Genomic DNA, 23,057 nt, shown 5'->3' on the forward strand with positions numbered 1-23,057 from the left:
CAGGGACACCCTCTCCTATTTTCACAAGGGATAAGAGATCCTGTTACACCACCACAAGTTAGAGTTGAGTTATTGTCATCTTAACCAGGGAGAAAACACCTACATTTTTTTTTCTTGTACATAAGGATTAGCAAGAGACAGTAAATGGCAACATAATACAGACAGCAATTTTAATTGTTCATCGAAGTCACAAACTAAGTCTGAAGAAAGTTAATGGACTTTGTGTTTCCACATTTGTTTGCTAACTTCTATGATGAAATCAGATCTATTTACAGAAACAGATCTATGAAGCTTCCAAAATTGGGTCATTTTAAAATCCAATGACAATCTCTCACTGTCCAAGCACTTAGAAGTCAGCACAGGACACATGGACACTTGTTCTAGTTCATCACTGTCCAGAAATCTCAAGCAAATACATTTTTCTACCATTTTCCTCCCAAACTTGTGAGTTTCCTATCACTGTTTTTGAAGGATTACAAATTCAGTTCTGCTTTTTTTATTCATCCACAGAACTCTATAAACCATAATCCACTCTTACATGACTAACAGGACCTGGATAGAAATCAAAGATGCCATTTACCTCTAGGCCAAATAACGACACAGATCTTTGTAATACCAAAGTGTTCTGATGTTCCAAAAGTAAGAAGCTGAAAGAGTTTGTAAGGGTTAACAGTGGGGCTACAGGAGGTTACAATCCTAGTCAAATCTCAATCATTCAGTCTTGTAGAGATTTATATCCCTCAAACGGTATCTGGTTTGGAAAGCAGACAGACAGAGACACACACACATACACACACACCCTAAAAAAGTGATAATCAATGAGGTGGCAGGGAGTGAGGTAGACAAATGAGAGGGTTGGAAGGTTTTTAACTATAAACCTTTTTATATTATTTTGATTTTTGCACCATTTGAATCTATATTTTAAAAATAAAAAATTGTGCCTGTGTGAACATACACTGCTGGTGTATGTGTAAATCAGCACAATTTTCCTATAAAGCAATTTGGTGTTACGTACCAAAGTCTTAAAAATACACATTCTTTGGGACTTCCCTGGCAGTCCAGCGGTTAAGACTCCGCACTTCCAATGCAGGGGGCGCGGGTTCAATCCCTGGTTGGGGAACTAAGATCCCACATGCCACACGGCCATAAATAAATTAATTTTAAAAATTAAAAATATGCACTCTTTTTGACCAATGGTTCCACTGGGTAAAATACTATGGTAGAATGATATAATGGAATAATATATAGCCATTAAAATTATGTTATAGAAAATTTTAATGAAATGAAAAAATTTTCATAACCTAATTATTAAATGAAAAAAAATGAAGGTTATTAGAGCATGATTTCTTAAAACCAAATATAGATACCCTCCAAAATTTGGAAAGAAATCTATCAAAATGCTAGCCATAGTTTATCTGAGAGGTGGGATATTGGGTGACATTATTTTCTTTGCTTTTACATATTAAATAAATTTTCTTCCAAAATAAGTGTTACTTTCTAAAGATAAGCTAAAGTTATTTAAAGAATTTTGAAGCTAATATATTAATGTCCCCCTTATTCCTTTTTAATGTAATACTGTGGATACAGCCTTACCTGTGGTTTAATCCGTCTGTCACTCCACCTGTCTACAGGCTTGACTCAAAGTTGCAATATACTCTTTCACCTCTCTTCTGAAATCTTGAAGTCTAGAAAGTACTACTTATCAAGAACCTAGAAGAAGCAGAAAGGCGATGAAACAGGTTCAAGTTCTTTGTAGTAAAAAAGGTTAACAGAGAACAGCAGGAGCTATAAAACAGGGGTCCCCAACCCCCGGGCCACGTACCAGTACCAGTCCGCACAGCAGGAGGTGAGCAGCAGGCGAGCGATCAAAACTTCATTTGCTGCTCCCCATCGCTTGCATTACCAACTGAACCATCACCCCCACCCCCACCCCCCCGCCCAAACCCATCCGTGGAAAAACTGTCTTCCACAAAACCAGTCCCTGGTGCCAAAAAGGTTGGGGACCGCTGCTATAAAACACCAAGGATACCCACTCTTAAAACCAAAGAATGCTTCTGAGAGCTAAGGTCTAAACAGCATGGATCCCCCCAAATGCCAGACTTCTTAAAAGATTGTTGTTTCATTAGTGTAAAAATGTTCCTCAAGTTTTTTTGTGTACATGTGCTGTTTCCCAGTATCTTTGTGGTTACATACTCCCACTTTAAAGCAACCTTTCTGAAACCTGCGACTTAGGAACACTGACATCAAGGGGTTGTAGTGTGCACTTCTATCCTATTCAAACATCAGGACAAAGAGTAGGCACACTCAAAATATGAAAAAACTTCTACTACCCTTTTAAATTTAAAAAAGTAGAAACAGGGACTTCCCTGGTGGTCCAGTGTGTAAGACTCCACGCTCCCAATGCAGGGGGCTGGGGTTTGGAACTAAATCCCGCATGTATGCCACAACTAAGAAGTCCACAGGGCTTCCCTGGTGGCTCAGTGGTTGAGAATCTGCCTGCTAATGCAGGGAACACGGGTTCGAGCCCTGGTCTGGGAAGATCCCACATGCCGCGGAGCAACTGAGCCCGTGAGCCACAACTACTGAGCCTGCGCGTCTGGAGCCTGTGCTCCGGAACAAGAGAGGCCGCGATAGTGAGAGGCCCGCGCACCGCGATGAAGAGTGGCCCCCGCACCACGATGAAGAGTGGCCCCCGCTTGCCGCAACTAGAGAAAGCCCTCGCACGAAACGAAGACCCAACACAGCTATAAATAAATAAATAAATAAATAAATAAATAAAAAAGAAGTCCACATGCCACAACTAAGACCCAGCACAGCCAAAATAAATAAATAATAAATATTTTTAAAAATAACTTAGCTTTAAAAAAAATTAATTAAAAAGTAGAAATAGCATTTTATAAAAATTTTCTAAAGTATGCTCCTACATACAATTTTATACCTTTCTCACTAATCTTTAATTTCCCCCTATAATCAAGTTTCTCTATGCAGACAAACAAAAACAGAACCCCTCCCAGTTATCTGTATTTTTTTCACAAAGTACCCTAGCTGCTGATCTGTCTCAAACACAGATCTATTCACAGAATTGACTGGCCTGTTCCCTGGTGGCGCAGTGGTTAAGAATCTGCCTGCCAATGCAGGGGACATGGGTTCGAGCCCTGTTCCGGGAAGATCCCACATGCTGCGGAGCAACTAAGCCCAAGCGCCACAACTACTGAGCCTGCACTCTAGAGCCCAGGAGCCACAACTACGGAAGCCCGCGCGCCTAGAGCCCATGCTCTGCAACAAGAGAAGCCACCACAATGAGAAGCCCGCGCACCACAACAAAGAGTGGTCCCCCGTTCTCCGCAACTAGAGAAAAGCCTGTGCGCAGCAACAAAGACCCAACGCAGCCAAAAATAAAAATAAATAAATAAATTTATAAAAAAAGAATTGATTGGCCTGTTCAATCTCCCTGTAGTAAATTCTGCTTCCTACCTTTACCCATGGCAAAGAAAATTCAGTTTGCCAAAGGACATTTAAATCTCTCCTCCTCCTTTCTTCCCAAGCAATTCAAAAAGAATTAGGGAAGAGACCCAGGAAAGGCTGAAGAAAAAATACATATAGGAAATATAGGTGAATTCTGAACCCCTCCTGATACCTAAACAAGAAATGAAGGACCTTCCCAGGTAATCCTGTCTCCTGTTGAAGCTTAATTGCAGCTGCAGGATAAACTAACTTTATTAAGGTTGGAATACACAGCCTTAAGCATAAGGTGGGCCAAAATAACTATTTTCTTTAAATGATTTGAAAGTTTAAACAAATTTACCAATCTAATTCAATATATCCAGTTTTCATCCCTGAAATTTTGTAGTCAATTTAGATAATGCCTTCTTGCCTTTCCAATTCAACAGATATTGAATGGGTGATTTCCATGCACCAAGACTGTTCTGGTTCCTGTCTAACTAAACTCTCCTTATCAAGAATGGTTTCTGTCCCACCTGCTTCACAAAGCCACCCTTGCCTGTTTTAAGCCTCACTGATCTCCCTCACCTCTAAACTGCCAGGGAGTTTACAATACAAAACAATAGAGCACTCAGATGCTTTCTTGTCTTGTTCTAATTGTCACTTGTCAGTTTGAATCAGACTTTTGGCCTCAAGCATACCAGAAACCATTCATCTGTATACACACAGTATCAAATACTGAGCACACAGTACAACCTCAAAGGTCAATTAATTAGCTAAGTGAGCTGGGAGCCACAATAATTTTGATCCCAAGAGTGCCAACTTAATACTGAATTGACACACCCACAGTGCAACTCCAAAACAACTCAAGTTTGATTTAGAGGTGGCTTGACAGGGGGTGATACACTGAGGCCACAACACAAAAATATCCTTCGTATTGCAGCAAACAGTTTGAATTTTGACATCTGATGAGTGAGACAAATTGAAAGGCCATAGAATGTCAAGACAAGGTAAGGCTGAACCAGGGAGAACTCCAAGTGATGGTCTTAAAGCAAAATCAGCAGAGCACTCAGATGCTGTCTTGTCCTAAGCAGGACTGATAGGGAAAAAGTCCTTGGTACCTAAGTACTAGGAAATTGTAGGTGAGAAAAAGAAACCATGTATCAAGAAACCAGGGAGAAAAACAATCCTACAATATTACAGCCTGGTTCACTTTTCCTTCCCTCTCCAATCCATAAGTGTTTTAGCACAGGAAATTAGAAAGGCAGTAATACCTAGTGATACCACACAAAGGGGGAGGGCTGGGCAGATAGGGATGAAACAGAATGAATTGTAAATCCCCAAATAGAAAGACAACTCCAAGTGGAATTAAACTCGCCCTCAATTATGTTCTCACCGCATTTACCTTTCTACCTTACACAACAGTTTTGAAATGTAGTTGTTTGTGGCCACATCTTTTTCCTCCACCAAATGCCACACGTCTTGAGGGCGGGTGGGGCTACTGCATCACCCATTTCGAGAAATGTATCTAGATTACGGGCCTCAGTTTCCCTCCTATAAAGGAGGGCTAAAACTAGCACCGACTTCACTGGATTGGGGCGAAAATTAAATGAGAAAACGCAGAGTGCTTGGTCCAGTAAACGCTTATTTCATGCGTGCTGGGTAATAATATAATTGTCGTTACCGTTATCCTTAGCCCACAGCCTCCCCCCATTCCTCCTTCCGCCTATTTCCCACGCCGGCCTCCACCTCTACCTGGAGACACAGCCCGCTAGTCCCGGTCCGGCCGGGGAAATCCTGTCATGAAGGGAAGGGTGGCCGGAAGCCCGGCTCCTGCTCTGCGGGTCAGGTCGGCGCCCCAGCAGCACAGCGTCCCAGAAGCTGAGCCCTCGAGGAGGAGGAGACCTCCAGCCACTTGGAAATCAGGGAGAAGGCTCCCCGGCGCCCCAGCTGCTCCCCTTTTCTCCCCTCGGCTCACCTCGCCTCAGCGCTGACAACCAACCGCCAGTAAGACCCGCCGCGGGACTCATTCTGTACCGTTGAAAATTTGAACCCAGACTCTCCAGTCAAACGCACCAATCAGAGTGCCGGGAACCAGCGATCCCAGCCTTCCGATTGGCCCTAGAGATCGTAGGGAGGCCGGAAGTCAGGATGAGGGATAAGCAAACAACCGGCCCCGGAGGCTCCTGGGAAATGTAGTGCGACTGGGTGAGCCGACTGCAACAACTCGAAACAGGAAATTACTACAAAGCCCAGAATGCTCGGCTACAGACTGTTTGGGAAAGGTGGTACTACCCACTGAAGAGAGAGGGAGTCTATTTAGGTAACAGGACGGCGCGCGTCCTGAACCTCCCCAAAACTTTCACGGAAGGAAATTCTTCATTAGTTCATAATTCTCCCAGTAGTTGTGCATCGTGCCTTTGATTATTCTTAGGAATTCACTTCGTTTTAACATTGAGTCCCCTGCAAGCAACGTAGTCTCGCCCCCAGATTCTCTGCCAATCGTGAAGGAGTCTCTCAAACTCTTTATCCAGTCCACGCCCCAATATTACTGGCTAAAGCCGGCGGCTTTTTGGAGGCTTGGTCTTTCACTTTTAATGCTGTCTGCATCCTTGCCTCTATTACCCTCGTATTGTAGAAGAGAAAACAAATGCTCACAGAAGTTGAGTAAACTTATCTAAGATCACATTTTTTAAGTAGAGGAGATGGGATTTGAGTTAAGAACGTCTGATCCTATATATCATCAATAGCCAATTAGAAGATAATAGCAACAACAAGAACAAAAAGATCCACGTTCATAATAACAAAAAAGGCAACAAAGTTTTTAAAAAATAAGCCTAAGACCTTTCCGGGAAATTTTAAAACTGTAAAACTTCGTTGAATAACTATAAAAATAATTAAATAAGGCTATAGACCTTATTAATGGACGGGGAGATCTAATATTGTAAATTCTCCATATTAAAAGTTCAAGGCAATTCCGATGAAAATCCCAATAGGTTTTGTCATGGAATTTGCCAAGTTGATTTTAAAATTCACATGGAAGAAAAAAAGCACAAGAAGTGGCATCTGAATTTTGAAAAATAATAGGGGGCAATCGCCATAACAGATCTCACAAATATTAACATACTATGAAATTATAGTAATTTTAAAAGTATCATCAATTGACTCTATGGGGATACAGTCAGCAAAATCCAGACGAGAAAACTCTACAGGACAAAAGGTCTACTTTCTTCAAAAAATAAATAGAAAAAACAAAAACAAACAAAAACACAGCAAGAGTTGGGTCTTTTTGTTTGTCTTTGTTTTTCAATATTCCTTATTTTTAGAGATACACATGAAAAAGATGAGGATGAAATGACTCTAGAATTTGCTTCAAAATAATCTGGAATATGCCAGGAAGGGAAGTAGATGGGAGTATAGGTGAAACAAGATTTGCCACAAATTGATAATTGTTAAAACTGAGTGACAGGTTCAAGATACATATATACATACACATACATATATGCATTTGAAATTTTCCACAATTTTTTTAAGCAGGGTATTGGCATAGAAATTTTTTTTAACAACAAAAGATCAGTAGAAGAATTTAAGAGTTCAGACACAGGTGCATGTATATCAGAATGTAGTAAATACTGAGTAGAATTTCAAATCAGATGGAAACAAATAATGGAGTTAGGACATTTGCTTTTCATTTGGGGAAAATATTATGTTAGATTTTTATCCAACACCGTTTACAAAAACAAATGTCAGATGAATTAAAACCCTAAAGATATTTAAAAATTAAAATTTTTAGGGACTTCCCTGGTGGTCCAGTGGGTAGGACTCCACGCTCCCAATGCAGGGGGCCAGGGTTTCATCCCTGGTCAGGGAACTAGATCCCAAATGCATGCTGCGACTAAGGAACCTGCATGCCACAACTATGAGCCCACATGCCGCAACCGGGAGATCCCACGTGCCGCAATTGAGGATTCTGCATGCCACAGTGAAGTTCCCGCGTGCTGCAACTAAGACCCAGTACAGCCAAAATAAATAAATAAATTTTTTTAATTAAAATTTTTTAAGTTATAATATATGTTTATGACATCGTGTAGGAAATTTTTAAGTAAGACATAAGGGGAAAACTAAGACATAAAGGAAAAGACTGACCAAACCAAAATTTTAAAATTCTGTTTGACCAAAGAAAAACAAACAAAACTGAAGGATAAAATATTTCAAACACATGTAACAAAGTATTAGAACCTAAAATGTAAACAACAACAACAACAACAAAAACTCCTAAGAATCAGTGAGAAAAGGACAAAAGCTCAATAGGGGAAAAAAAATGGGGAAAATAGGCAATTCTTAGAGGAAGAAACAAAACTGACCATTAAAGACATGAAAAGGTGCTTGGCCTCAGTAGTAATACTGAAATTAAATTTTAAGCTTAATTTAAACAAAGAGGTACCATTTTCCACCTATCAAACTGACCAAAATTAAAAGTTTAATGGTATCAAGGATTTACAAGGTAACTCAGAAGGTTGGGAAAAAGGATGGGTTCAGCTACTTTAAAGGGCAACTTGGCAACACGCATTTAAAATGTCAAACGTGTGCCCTGTAACCTAGGACTTCTATTTCTAGGTTTAGTTCCAAGAGACACACTTATCAACTTTCACACAGAGACACAGAGGCACAGTCACTGCAGCATTTACTGAGCACCTACAATGTGCCAGTCGCTGTGCTAAATGTGGGGATATAACAGTGAAAAGACAGACAAAATCTCTGTCCTCAGGGAGCTGACATTCTAGTGGAGAAGACAGACACTAAACAAGGTGAATAAATAAATAAGTAAATAATATCTCGTAATAAGAGGTGATAAATGCAAAGCCATGACAAGTCGAGGAGGAAGGCAGGGCTGGACAGGGACAAAGGGAGGGCAGGGTCTGCCTAGGCTGTGGCTGCCCACCGACCTCAAGGTATGTGCAGGGCCACGGGTACGGGTGGAGGTAAAGGTACTTGCTCTATATTAGGAAGGAAGAGGTATCAAAGCTGTGCTGTGTCCAGGGCCTGCTAGGCAGAAAGTGCTCAGTGAGTGAATGAGTGTATGAGGCAACGCCAGGAGGCCAGGATGTGTGCAAGAACTTCCCAAGTCCTTCCAGATTAACAAGAGGTAAGCCTGGCCCAAAAGATTCCTCTCTTGTCATTCCTTCTGCATCCATTGTATTGTAGGCTGGGTTTCAAGTTCCCATTGTTTACGAATGGGAGACTTCAAGCTCTGAAATCACCAAAGCAGAATTTTAGACCTGGAAGGAAGCGCAGACCTATCTGGTAGACTCTATCCACAATTTTAGTCATTACTCTTTTGTTTATTTATTTTATATATTTATTTATTTATTTATTTTCTTTATTTTTTTTTGGCTGTGTTGGGTCTCAGTTGCAGCATGCAGGATCTTTCGTTGCTGCGTGCGGACTTCTCTCTAGTTGTGGTGTGCAGATCTTTCTCTCTAGTTGTGGCGAGCGAGCTCCAGAGCGCGTGGGCTCTGTAGTTTGTGGCATGCAGTCCCTCTCGTTGAGGAGCGCGAGCTCAGTAGTTGTGGCGGGCGGGCTTAGTTGCCCCGTGGCATGTGGGATCCTAGTTTCCGGATCAGGGATCGAACCCACGTCCCCTGCATTGGAAGGTGGATTCTTTACCACTGGACCGCGGAGGAAGTCCCTCAGTCATTACTCTTTTGGCCTTATCCATGTGAAAGGGGTTTGCAATTATAAATAGGGTAGTTCAGGGACGTTTGAACAAAGACCTGAAGGAGGTGAAGGAGTAAGCCATGCAGATATCTGAAGGAAGAATGTTCCAGGCAGAGGGAACAGCAAGTGCAAAGGCAGGAGCAGAGAGGCATGTTTTAGAAATAGCTAGGAAGTTAGGGTGACTGGATCAAATGGACAAGGAGGAGAGTATCAGGAGATGAGGCCAGAGATATTCTGGGGCAGGATGCAGACCAACTGGGCCTTAGTAAGGAAGCTGATTTTTACTCTGAATGAGGTGGGAGTCCTGGGAGGGTTTTGAGCATTGATTTACTCTCTACTTTTAACGGGATAACTCTGGCTGCTATGCTGAAAACAGGGAGAAGGGGAACAAGAGTGGAAATAGGGAAATCAATTAGTAGGCTGCTGCGTTGTAGTTGTGAAAAATTGGAAACCACCTAATGGTCCATTAGTAGAGGGGGATTGTTCAATAAACTGTCTATAGGATGGAATACTAAGCATCAGTTCAAAAAGAGTTTGATAGATCTGGACTGATATGGAGATATCTTTGAGACACATTCTTGAGTTAAAACACAAAGTGCTGATTGATTATGTTTTTTTTCATTATGAAACCATTATGGGTTTTTTTTCTGAACTTTAAGAACTATATTTTTTTACTGAAGTATAGTTGATCATTATGTTTTTTAAAAATATGCAAAACAGTGTACCACTTTTCCCATGGGTATGATTAAGTATTAACAGCTAGCACTTACCTGGCACTTACCATATGCCAGGCATTGTTTGGAGTACTGTGCACATAGTTAACTCATTTCATCCTGACAATAACCCTGTGAGGTAGGTAATATTATATTTCCATTTTATAGATTGAGGAAATTGAGACTCAGAGAGGTTAGACAACTTCTTCAAGGTCACATAGTTTGTATCTGACAGAGCCAAGATTTGAACCCAAGGAGGCCAGCTCTAGAGGCCAAACCCTTAACCACTGCCCTATATTACCTCTCCTAAACATGGATGTGTATATAGAGAGAAAGGTATGGAAGAATTCACAACAACCTGACAAGAGTGGGAACTTCAGAGGGAAGGAGCTAAACAGGACTCATGGACAGAAAGGATAGATAATTGGATCTTTATCTTTAATCTTTTTAAAAGAATATATCCATGTGTTATTTGTGTGCTTTGAATTTATTATTTCTTATTATAGAAGGGGAGAGAAGTCTGCAAAGGAGAGAGGAGGGGGAGACAAGCTCTATATTTAAAAAGTGAGAAAAAAAAATAAAAATAAAAATAAAATGTGAGAGGGAAAGACCCAACGTCTACTCCTGCCCCTTCCAAATCTTCTTCACTCCGTGTCTGTCACTCCCTCCACCATCCAACCAGTGGTCACCAGGCCAGAAATCTGGGCCTTCCTTCCAGCTCACTGGAGACCTCCTGCTTCATGGAGAACAGACAATAGCTGGTCACTGGCTCTGGGTAGCGACGTAACCCTCAGACACCTCCAGGCAAGGTGGCTGTGATCACCCAAGGACACCCCCTGGAGAAGGTTGCAAGTGTGAGCCACTGGTGACAGTCATCAAAAAGATCTGTCTTCTGCAGTTCCCCTCCAACCAAACACAGGGATCTCTGTGGGTGTCCTGGTCTCTTCCTTCCTAGCTGATGCGTAATCCATTTTGGAGGAAGGATTACACACACCTTAGCACACAGTGATTAAAAGCAATGAATTATAGGAAACAACCCAAGTATCCACCAACTGATGAGTAGATAAATAAAATGTGGTAAATCCATACAATGGAATAGTATTCTTTAATAAAGGGAATAAAATACCGATACATACAACAACACAGATGAACCTGAAACATGATACTAAATGAAAGAAGGACAAATATTGTATGATTCCATTCATATGAAATTTCCAGAATAGGCAAATCCATAGAGACAGAAATTAGATTAGTGGTTGCCAGGGGATGGGGGATGGGGGGATAGAGAGGAACTACTGATGCAGGGTTTTTTTTTCAATAAGCTTATATAAGGTAAGTGGTAGCCAGACTCAAGCGGTGCCTTTGTCTTCTTCTGGAGTTGGAAGAGGGAAATCACTTGAAATTCCATCCTCTCCATTTGCAGTGGGCCCTGGCCTAGGTCAAAGTACTTTAATATTGGAGACTTTTTCTATGTTAAAAAAGTTTTTAAATTACAAATATTATACATGCTTATGACAGAGTGAGAATATATGTTAGGTGCTATATATTTATTACTTTATTTAATCATTGCAACACCCTTACCAGGTAAGTGCTATTATTTTCAATTTCCAGATGAAAAAAGCCAAGGCTCAAAAGAGGTGACATGACTTACTCAAGGTCACACAGCAGAGTTAAGATTTGCAGCCAGATCCATATGAGTTTATAAATATTTATGAAGTAAAAAGTGAAAATGCCCTAAGCCTCCCACCCTACCCCATTGTCAATCCCACTCCTCAGTTTAAAAATTAGTGTTAAAAGATGAGTGTGACTCTTTCAAAGGCTTTTAATTCAAATACAAACCCTCATATATCTATATCTATACACGCATGCATTTTTGTATTTTACATATGTGTGTGTTTATATATTTAAAAAATTTTCATTTCAAAAGTATTGCCTACTTGTTTGTGATATTTGGAAAATATAGAAAATAATAAAGAACCAAAAAATAACTATAACCTAGCCTTTAGAAGCAACCTCTCCACTCTTCGCATTTAAGTGTATTTCCTTCTAGTCTTTTAAATCTAATAAACTGATTTTATTAGATATTGAGTAGATACAAATATAAATGTACGTATATGCAAAATGAATGAAAGGTATAAAGAATAGTAAGGCAACACATTCTGTACACATACATACGATTTAATTTAATAAGAAGAACATTTCTATTCTCTTTCAAGCTCCCAATTTTATCCTGTTCCCTGGTTCATCCTGTACCCTCCCCTGTGAAGGTGCAATGGCTATCTTGAATGTTGTGTTGATTATTCCCTTATACTTCTTTATAATTTTACCACATAGGTATATTTCCCTGTATGAATTATCTACTTATTGCTGCAGAACAGATTACCTCCAAACTTAGCAGCTTACAATGACAGGCATTATTATCTCATACAGTTTCTGAGGGTCAGGAATTCAGTTTAAGAGAGTGGTTCTGGCTCAGGGTCTCAAATAAGGTTTGTAGTGGGTCATCTGAAGGCTCGGTGGGGCGGGAAGATCTAGTTTCTCATTACACATGGGCCTCTCCATACTGTTACTCTCCATGGCTGTTCACAACATGGCAGCTGGCTACTTCCAGAGTGAGTGATGAGACAGAGAGATAGAAGAGAGAGAGAGAAAGAGAGGCATGCCATCATCTCTGCCATTTGTTATCAATCACACAGAACATTGTGGGAGGGGACTACACAAAGGTGCGAATACCAGGAGGCAGGGATCTTTGGGGGCCTTCTTGGAGGTGGCTGGCTACCACAAACCCTACGCAGTGTGTCAATTAATTTTGCCTGTTTTCAAACTATATATAAATGGAATCATACTGCATTATTCTTTTGCAATGTTTTTCATGCAATGTGTTTCTAAGATTCTTTCATGCTGTGTATAGCTAAATCTGCTTATTTTTTCACTGGGTCATATTACTATGTACAAACATACTACTATTTGGTTAATCATTTGCTATAATTAACAGTTGGGTAGTTTCCATATTTTTTTTTTTTAACCTTTAAATTTATTTATTTATTTATTTTATTTATGGCTGTGCTGGGTCTTCGTTTCTGTGCGAGGGCTTTCTCTAGTTGCGGCAAGTGGGGGCCACTCTTCATCGCAGTGCGTGGGCCTCTCACTATCGTGGCCTCTCTTGTGCGGAGCACAGGCTCCAGACGCGCAGGCTCAGTAATTGTGGTTCACGGGCCTAGTTGCTCCGCGGCATGTGGGATCTTCCCGGACCAGGGCTCGAACCTGTGTCCCCTGCATTGGCAGGCAGATTCTCAACCACTGCGTCACCAGGGAAGCCCCTCCATATTTTTGCTAAAACAAGTAGTACTGCTATAAACATCCTTATACCTGCATCTCACATGTGTTAAGAGTTATTTTAGAGCATATATCAAAAAATAGAATTGCTGGGTCATAGGTTGTAGGCATCTTCAATTCTACTTGGTAACAATACAATTTTTTCCAAATTATTCCATATTCTTGAATCACACTTGATTTTATCAGATTTTCTTGGCCGAGGTGAGAGAGTTGCTGGCGAGGCAGTAGTGCCGTCAGCAGAGCAGAAGGACTTGAGCTCACCTCCTCTCACGAAAACACCAAAATCACAACTAACTGCTGAATAACCATCTACCAAAAAAAGGCAGATTTTCTCATTTTTGCCAATCTGGTGGGTGTGAAATGCTATCTCATTGAGGTTTTAATCTGCATTTTCCCTAATAACTAGTGAGGTTGAGCATCTACCTCAATCTCTGGTTTATTGACCACTCTATTTCCATTCCTCTTTAGCATCTGCACAAGGGCTTTCTCCATTTTTCTTTTGTCTTTATCATATTGACTTCCCAGCCTTTTTTCCTATACATGGTATTTAGAGTTGAGATCATGTCACACATCTAATTTTGTATACTTTTATTTTCACTTAATATTACACCATAAGCATCTCCTCGTCATCTAAATCTCAGCAAACGTGTTTTTTAAACAGTGCTTTCCAATTTAAAAAAAAGTCATGTTTAGATAATATAGAAATTATAAAAAGGAAAATAAAATCATCCATAATTTGATTATGTAGCAATAACCACCTTTTTGTGTCCTGGCATAATTCTTTCTACTATATGTTGCATGTAATGTACATTTTTTAATAAATTAGAATAATTCTCAGTATAGCTTTGTAACCCTTTTTTTTTTACAAAGTGTTATGTTTTGAGTATTTTTCCCCATCATTAAATATGTGTGAATTTAACCCATTTAAAGTATCACCTTATTTACTGAATTCTCAGTTTTAATTTTTCTTTCCTGTGTTATAAATAACCTTGTATAAACATCTCTGTGGATAAAATTTGGTTGCATTTCACTTCTTTTCTTAAATTCAATTCCAATCAAAGATTATTTTTCAATGATCTTTCCAGAGCCATTTTTAAGGCTCTTGATAAATATTGCAAAGTTCCCTTCCCCAAAGGCTCTATCTTCCCCCAATATAAATCTCTTCATGTCCTTTCTGTTCAAAAAGCCTGGTTGGCTCCTCCAGTGCCTATTTAGTGTCCTGCACACGCAGATACATGTTTACATTCAGTCTCCTTTGCTACCATTCCCTCTTAGCCATCCCATCTGGACTCTCCTGTGAACTCTCCATGCCTTTGCTGAGGCAGTGCCTTCCACCTAAAATACCCCTCACTCATCTGCTCTCTCCTGGGCTCCCAAAGCACATCAGAGACTTCCATAATAAAAATTTCCAGGGCTTCCCTGGTGGCGCAGTGGTTAAGAATCTGCCTGCCAATGCAAGGGACACAGATTCGAGCCCTTGCCTGGGAAGATCCCACATGCTGCGGAGCAACTAAGCCCATGCGCCACAACTACTGAGCCTGAGCTCTAGAGCCCGCAAGCCACAACTATTGAGCCCACGTGCCACAACAATTGACGGCTGTGCGCCTAGATCCCGTGCTCCGCAAGAAGAGAAGCCACGACAACGAGAAGCCCGCGCACCGCAACGAAGAATAGCCCTGGCTCACGGCAACTAGAGAAAGCCCGTGCACAGCAACAAAGACCCGACACAGCCAAAAATAAATAAATAAATTTATTATTATTTTTTAATTTCCACATTGAAGTGATTGTGACACCACAGGTTTTAAAAATGGAAATCAGATCATGTCCTGTACCAGTTTAAAACCTTCCCATGGGGACATCCCTGGTGGCGCAGTGGTTAGGAATCCGCCTGCCAGTACAGGGGACACAGGTTCGAGCCCTGGCCCGGGAAGATCCCACATGCCACGGAGCAACGAAGCCCATGAGCCACAACTACTGAGCCTGCACTCTAGAGCCCGGGAGCCACAACTACTGAGCCCGCATGCCACAACTACTGAAGCCCACACACCTAGAGCCCGTGCTCCGCAACAAGAGAAGCCACCGCAATGAGAAGCCCGTGCACCGCAATGAAGAGTAGCCCCTGCTCGCCGCAACTAGAGGAAGCCTGCCTGCAGCAATGAAGACCCAACACAGCCAAAAATAAAAATAAATAAATAAAATAAATTTAAAAAAAAAACTTTCCATGGAACATAAAAAATTCAGAAATTGACACAAATACACTTGGGAATATAGATTATGGTAATGGAGACATTTCAAGTGAGTTGGAAAAGATGATGATATTGGGATAACTGGGTAGTTATTTAGAAAAAATTTATGGATTCCTGCCTCACATCTTACACTGAAGGGAATTTATGATGGAACAAAGATTGAAATGTAAAATATGAAACCAAGTAGAAGAAAACAGAATTATTTTTGTGATATCAAACGGAGAAGGTCTTCATAAGAATGACATAGAACCTGGAAACCACAAAGGAAAAAGATTTATACGTTAAAATACATAGAAAATAAAAGTTTTTCCATGATAATAAATAATAAGCTGGAAAACTATTTATGACTTATATGTAGAAAGAAAAAGGATAAACATTCTACAAATCAATGAGAAAAAAGTTCAACAGAAAGACCAACTGAAAAAAGGGCAAATGAAATGAATAGAGAATTCATCAGAACAAGACCTTCCCCCCAAAAAAGACTCATAAATATGAAAAATCGCTCAACTTCACCCTTAATAAAAATCAATCAAAATAAAAGTGTCTCTCAGTTTTTATCTGATTGGTGAGGATAAAAAGGTTTGATAACACACTGTGTAGCTCAGGATGTGAGGAAATAGGCAGTCTCATACTTTACTGATGGGAGGACAAACTGGTACAGCTGCTATGTAGAGCATGTTGCCAATATGCATTAAAACAAAACAAAAAACAAATCATATACTCAGTTACTGGTAATTCCACTTTCAGGAATTTACTTAACAGATAAACTCCCACACATGCAAAATAACGAATGGATAAGTTATAGCTTTATTTATAATAAGATAGGACTGGAAACTACCTAAGTGTTCCCAAATAGGGGATTGGGCAAGTAAATTATGGCATATCTTTATAAAGTTGTGTGTTAATTTTAAAAATGAAGGCCGACTAAAAACAGAGCTCAGCAAAAAAAAGCAAGATGTAGAAGTGTCTGTAACAAACGACTGGTTGTGTAAAAACATTTATACATATAAATTTGCTTGTGAATACAGTGACCATCTCTGAAAGACTACAGAGGAAAGGGCTTAAGAGTGACAACCTCTGTGAGGGGAACTAGGGATTGGAAAGCAGGTGTGGGAAGAGGACTTAATTCTATGCTCTTTGGTGTATTTTTAACATCCTATTTTTAATCAATTAAATTACCACAAAATAAGACACCTTTGAATGTTTAGAATCAAGTCTAACTCACTTCCATGGTCAACTTTTCAACCTCCTCTCACCCCACATTTGCCCTCCCTCAGTCACACTGCTTCTCCTTCAGTTTCTGGGACATGCCAAGATCTTACTGCCTCAGGACACTTTGTACAAGCCAGTCCCTCTGCCAAGGTTGATGTTCTCTAAACTCTTCCGATGAGTTGGCATCTTCCTACACTTCAGGTCTTGGGTCCTATGTCATCTCTTCAAAGAGGCCGTCTCTGGCACCCTACACAAACAATCGAAACAGTTGAAAAAATGCCTCTCTTCCTCACTGGGCAGGGAGGACAAGGCTTACATCTCTGACCACCCACTCTACAGGAGCACCTCTTCCTTCACCCTCTTTACGACAATACCCTGATTTGCTTTCTTAAGAGCACTAGTCACTATTTGAAATTACCGTGTTCGTTTTCTTAGTTGTTTACTGTCTCTCTCCATCTCAAGGGTTTAAGTCTCTATGAAAGCACGGGCCATGTCTTGCCTTGTTCCTAACTCTATCTTCAGCAATCCAAACAATAAACATTTGCTGAGAGAAATTATGCAGCATATACTAGGGACTTCACAAATAACAACTTTTTTAATCATCACAATAACTCAATGAGGGAAGTTGGTTTTTACTCATTTTGCAGTTAAGGATAATTGAGGCACGCAGCAGTTGAGTAACTTGCCCAACCGGCAAAGCTGGAATCCCAGATACAGGTTCTCAGCCACAACGCGATGCTTTTTCGATATATAAACTGACGGGTGGATGAAAGTGGCTAAATGAATGAACGAATGGAAATGTGAATGTAAACGTTGATTTTTGTTTTTCTTGCGTCTCCGGGTTCCCCAGCTCTACCGCAAGGGGGCGCTCTCGCCCAGTTCTTGACGCCAGTCCTCAAGCGCGCACCTCCCCTTGCGTCTCGGGCTCGCGCGCGCTGCCGCGGCACCGGAAGTGACTGAGCTTGCAAGTTCTCCCGGTCTCTTCAGGGGAAACTGAGGCCGACTCTTTCGGAAGAGACAGCGCGAGCCTTCAGCCAGGTAGGCCGGCCCAGGTCCAGGGCGCGGAACTTGGCCGCGAAGAGCGCTCGCGTCCGAAAACGACCTGGCCCATGAAGGGGGTATGTGGCCCCCCACGGTTCGCGGGGCTCGCAGGTGAGAGCGCCGCCTCCCCTGTGCGTGGCAGGCGCTGCGCCCAATGGGAGCCCTCGCCGTCCTGCTTGCGTGCTACCTGGGCTCGCTGATTGGCTACGCCGGGGCGGGCCGCCGGGGGCCAGACCCCTCCTCCCAGAAAGGTCTAGGGGGCGCCCCTGAGGGAGAGCAGTTGCCTAGCAACGGGGCGGTGGCCGGGCGGGTACCCGGCCTAACGCGCGGAGGAAGCCGCGAGGCCGCAGCCCACCCACCCCGGGCTCCGGAGAGGTGCAGCCCCCGGCCCCCAATCCCTCCCGGGGGCGCCAGGAAGCCGCCTGTCCCCAGGAAAACGTGGTCTCAGCTGTGGGGGGTCTCGAGCTGGCCTCGATCCCTCTCTCTGACACAAGAAGAGGCCCGGCGCCTCACCCTCGCCCGGTCTTTGTGCAGGGCGCCGGCGGCCATTGTGTCCGTGCGGGGAATGGAGGACCCAGCAATCCCGCACCGCCACCGCCACGTCCAGGGCCTTTGGGGAATTCATAGAAAACCAGCGGCGTTTCTGGGGGGTCCCTGGCTTTCAGCCGCCCAGAAAGGCCCGGGGATGGCCTTTCCAAAGTCAGAGCGCAGATCTGAGGCAGTTTTTCCCTCTCTCCGCCCCTCATCGAAACCTTGAGCCCCATTGAGAAGTCCCTTCAGGGTTTCTTCGGAAGCCTCACCCTGGGCTGGTACTTAAATAGAAAAAAACAAAAACTAAACCTCACACCAGCCATCTCCGAGAGAGTTCTCGTTGCTCCCAGTAGGAGGCGGAGAGCCAAGGGGCGTGCAAGAGCGAGGGGGCTGGGCTCCCGGGTGGCAGGAGGCCGCGGCTGCTGAGCGGCCGCCCTCGATCTGGGCGATGGAGGAGGAAGCAAGCGAGGGGGCCAGTTCTTGAGCTTCGTAATTCCTGTGTCGCCTTGTGAGCTCTCATTCCGTCGGGTCGCATGATCCCTCCAGCCGTAGCTGCTTTTTTTGCCAGCCGCCGCGAGGCCGGTTGAGTTACCGGCATCCCGGCTGCCACCTCCTAGCCCGACCTATGATACAAAAGATCTTCCGGGGGCTGCACCTGCCTGCCGTTGCCCGAGACATTTGAATGTAGGTGGTGCGGGGGTGGGGTTGGGGGGCAGACTGCCCATGGGGGTGACTTTCTGAGGAAGACATTTTGGGGAAAATGGGATGGCTGAGGAAAAAAAAAAAAAAGCCGGTGTGAGATGATTCAGAGCCCACTGGTGCTTTCAATTTGACTTCATTGAAGTCCCTTGGAAGCTAGACCCAGACCTTCATAAGAGCCACAAAGAACCCAGTGCTGGTACCTGGAGGGGGAATGGGATGTTGTAGGGTAAATGGCATGCATATTAATTTTTTTTTCCTGAAGCTCTTTCTCTCCCTTCAGAACCTTATCTTGGCTTTGGATCTCAGAAGAGAACCACTAAGCAGAGACAAGACTCAGTGAGTGAGCAGGTGTTTTGGACAATGGACTGGTGGAGCCCATCCCTATTATAAAAATGTCTCAGAGCAACCGGGAGCTGGTGGTTGACTTTCTCTCCTACAAGCTTTCCCAGAAAGGATACAGCTGGAGTCAGTTTAGTGATGTGGACGAGAACAGAACTGAGGCCCCAGAAGGGACTGAATCAGACATGGAAACCCCCAGTGCCATCAATGGCAACCCGTCCTGGCACCTGGCAGACAGCCCTGCGGTGAATGGAGCCACTGGCCACAGCAGCAGCTTGGATGCCCGGGAGGTGATCCCCATGGCAGCGGTGAAGCAAGCGCTGAGGGAGGCAGGTGATGAGTTTGAACTGAGGTACCGGCGGGCATTCAGCGACCTGACATCCCAGCTCCACATCACCCCAGGGACGGCATATCAGAGCTTTGAGCAGGTAGTGAACGAACTCTTCCGGGATGGGGTGAACTGGGGTCGCATTGTGGCCTTTTTCTCCTTCGGTGGGGCACTGTGCGTGGAAAGCGTAGACAAGGAGATGCAGGTATTGGTGAGTCGGATCGCAGCTTGGATGGCCACTTACCTGAATGACCACCTAGAGCCTTGGATCCAGGAGAACGGCGGCTGGGTAAGGACCACACCCCTTGTGTGTCCCTTTTCCTTGGCCTCTGGTCAGATTCCCAACAGCCTTTCCCCTATGTCTCTTTCTCTTGTGCTGGGTGATTATTGGAGACATTGTTTGTTAAGGAGACGTGACTGGCCTCATTGTACCACAAGAGGTTAACTGTTCTGAAATACAGATGACCTAGTTCTGCAAGGACCAGACATCTTCATTCTGGTCATCCTCATGACCCTACTCTTTCATACTTGTGTTCCAGTTTCTCTGCAGAGGAAAATATAGCCTGTGTGTTCATTTGGCCCCAAAGCTTTGAGAGTGGGAAGTTAGTCCAGTGTTCCCCTCACTCTGACATAATGGCTCACCATGCTAAGGGGTGCTGAGTGTAGTGCCTGGAGAAGATAGTATCAGTGACCCACAAGCCCCTTCAATCTTACTCCCCTGGGATGTCAATCCTGTCCCGGGCTTCCCTCCCCCAAATCAAGTTCCCTTTATTTCAGAGTTTGCATGACCAGACTTTGCATCCCACTGGTTTGGATGGCTGAGGATTGTCTGATTTTAGGGTGTAAGCTGTGCCAGTGGGCCAGTTGTGTTTGTGCTGCGCTCCTATGTTCATTGGCTCTAAAGCGTGCAACCTTCTGTGTGGTTGGCCAGTTTGCGGAGCTCTTGCTGTGTCACTCATTAAGCCCAGGGACTTTGCACCTCACTGCCTGGGGTCGGTTGGGGAGCTCCAGCTGTTACGCCTGTTGCTTTCCGGCTGGGGCCCTGGGGCCTCTTCACTGAGCACTGTTTGCTGGCAAAGCAAGAACCTGGTCTGTGGGCCTCCTTGGAACATTGAGATTCAGTGACAGACTTCAGAAACAAACTGACACAGGTGTGAGTCCCAGCCCTTTCACGTAACTAGCCGTGTGACCTTGGACAGGCCACTTTACCTTGAGCCTCAGCTTCTTCCACTAAAAAAATGTGGCATGCCGTCCTTGCCTTGCAGTCCTTGGAGCTAATGTGAGCACAGTGATGGACACCAGCAAGTTTGCTGTAGTAGTTGTCGTCGGTCCCAGGTACACTTTCTGGGCCCAGCAGTTGTGCCTCATTCCTTTGCCAGGGAAGAGAATTCCCTTGCCCATCACCAAGTCAGGATGAGCTAGTGGTGAGAGATTCTTTACTGGCTGTCATTGTAGGCAGTTTTTGCTTTTCTGCAGTGAACTCAGTTCTATCTCCTTGCTTATCTCCCTGCCTCGGGGAGGGGCAGGGCTTATGAGAGGTATTTTGTCCCCTCAGAAAACCCAGAAAATCAAGCAGCCTGTGGAAAATAAGTCATTGATTGAAGGAGCTGAGGTGGAAAGGGCCATGCATCATGGACTCAGGAATGTTAAGAATGCAATTATCCAGAGGCTGGGCCTAGGGTGTGGTAGGCACTTCAGTTTACCACAGAGCAAGGGACCTCCTGGAACCCCACCCCAGTCTTATTCCCATTTCTTTGCAACTTCATCAACTCTTCCCACTGCCAGTTCTTGTAAAAGGCAAAGGGGTCAAGTCAGTAGAGGTCAGAAGACTGGGGTGGGGTTGCGGAAGGTAAAGGTGGAGGGCTTTCTTTAGCTAAGGCTGATCAGACTTGAAAGCTTTTCTGTAAATGAACTCCCTGGGGGGATAAATGATTAAATAGTTCCTGTTGGTTTGTGGGATGACCTCTCCTATTCCCTCCTGCTTTGATTCTCTTTGGGGGCAAATATTTGTTTAGCTTATTACAGGAGGGACAGGATTCCAGCATTTCTGACACACCCTCTGAGGCATCTCCAAGTAGAGACTTGGGCCATTTGCCCACTTTGCCTGACTGTTGTCTTTGGCCGGTGATCCTAATACAGGTGGGTTGTTGCTAGCTATTAACAAAAGGCAATGTGGGAGAGGTTCCTGGCCTGCCAGACAGCCTCTGAGAGGGCTACCTGGACCAGAGAATTGCTAGTCACCCAGTGTTGCACGTAAAAAGAGGCTTTAGACACAGCAGCACTGGGCAAGTTCGTTAGATCACCACTGGATTGAAATTCCATCTTCTGTCTCTTTGCTCAAGAATTATCAGAGCCCGTTGGACAGCATACCATATGTTACTTCCTCTTGGTGAACAGAGGGGATGTGTGCAGAAGAGCCAGTTATGTCAGAACCATTTCTGGGCACGCATTCTCCCTGAGGCCAGGAGGTAAAGAACATGTGACATGGGATCCTTTGGGTAGAAGGTACCCGCCCACTTCCCTCTCAGGGACCATCCTGTTTGACTTACCGACTGGCTACTGCAGTGGCATCTCATAACCTTCCTGGAGGCTGTGGCTGGGGGATCCATGAGTGTAGGAGTTACGGGCCATTCCACCCTGGGATATGCTCTAAATTTAGCATCCCTACAGGAAAGGAAAAGGAAATGAGCCTTTACAGAGTACATTTTATGCATGAGGCATTATGTTAGGTATTTTACTTATGCAACCAAAATTCACTGAGCATCTACTATGAGGCAGGCACGTGCTAGGTGCTGGCCATAAGCAAAACATGGTACTTTCTTTCATGGAAATGACATGCTATTTCATATACTCCACACAATAACCTTCTAAGGTAGGTGGGTTTATTCCCAGTTTACATATGAAGCTCCTGGTAGCTAAGTGACTGGCCCCAGGTCTTCCTCAGCCAGTTAAGTGACTGAGTGAGAATTTACACCTAGGTGGGCCTGACTCCAAAGCCTAAACTCTTTCCCTCCATTTCAGGTTGTCCTAGGAGTAATAATGTGAGCCAGAGGTGCTGTTGGGCCAAGCAAAACATGCCTGTGGAGGTGCTCACTCGAGTCTGTGATGCTGGCCTTGTTCAGGAGTCGCAGGAAGAACAGCACCTTTGTTGGCAGTAGCGGGCTGCCAAAGGCATGTGTGTAGCCTCCGCAGATTCTGGCACTGGCAAAACTCAAGTGGGTATCAGGGTTTTGCCCAGTGAGAGTGGGCTTCTTGTTAATTTTTCATTGATAAAACTTTCTCAGGCCCTACCAGTAGGTAAGAATTGTGTGCATAAAGGGAGAAGATGGCCTGCTCCAGGTATGTCTACTTAATTGTGGGTGGTGCTCCAAGGACTGGAATTCCACACATATAACCACACCACCGCCTGCCTGGAGTCACCTGCCAAGATGCTGAACCTGTTTGTCTCTC

General features: G+C 43.7%; 2 protein-coding genes across 15 annotated transcripts in view; one reads left to right on the top strand and one right to left on the bottom strand.

Moving 5' to 3' along the window:
* The window catches only part of TPX2 (TPX2 microtubule nucleation factor), a 58,188-nt gene extending 52,683 nt beyond the window's left edge, over nt 1–5,505 (bottom strand). Inside the window, exons 1-2 of one of the 3 annotated variants that reach the window (XM_036827033.1) lie at nt 5,420–5,505; nt 1,594–1,710 (exon numbers count right to left, since the gene is read on the bottom strand). The gene's annotated coding sequence lies outside the window, so the exon portion shown is untranslated. Of the gene's footprint in view, nt 1–1,593; nt 1,711–5,196; nt 5,385–5,419 lie in introns of those variants that run through there. The other 2 variants (XM_036827035.1, XM_036827034.1) reach the window with 2 other exon arrangements.
* A 12,076-nt stretch (nt 5,506–17,581) lies between these two features.
* Nucleotides 17,582–23,057, top strand: part of BCL2L1 (BCL2 like 1) — a 52,143-nt gene continuing 46,667 nt past the window's right edge. Inside the window, exons 1-2 of one of the 12 annotated variants that reach the window (XM_036826183.1) lie at nt 17,582–17,704; nt 19,221–19,896. In XM_036826183.1, the coding sequence (XP_036682078.1) occupies nt 19,333–19,896 (564 nt within the window). In that variant the 5' untranslated portion in view covers nt 17,582–17,704; nt 19,221–19,332. Of the gene's footprint in view, nt 17,819–18,035; nt 18,923–19,094; nt 19,137–19,202; nt 19,897–23,057 lie in introns of those variants that run through there. The other 11 variants (XM_036826188.1, XM_036826184.1, XM_036826189.1 and 8 more) reach the window with 11 other exon arrangements.

The sequence above is a fragment of the Balaenoptera musculus genome, chromosome 15, assembly GCF_009873245.2.
Source record: "Balaenoptera musculus isolate JJ_BM4_2016_0621 chromosome 15, mBalMus1.pri.v3, whole genome shotgun sequence".
In the NCBI taxonomy this organism is placed as follows: domain Eukaryota; kingdom Metazoa; phylum Chordata; class Mammalia; order Artiodactyla; family Balaenopteridae; genus Balaenoptera; species Balaenoptera musculus.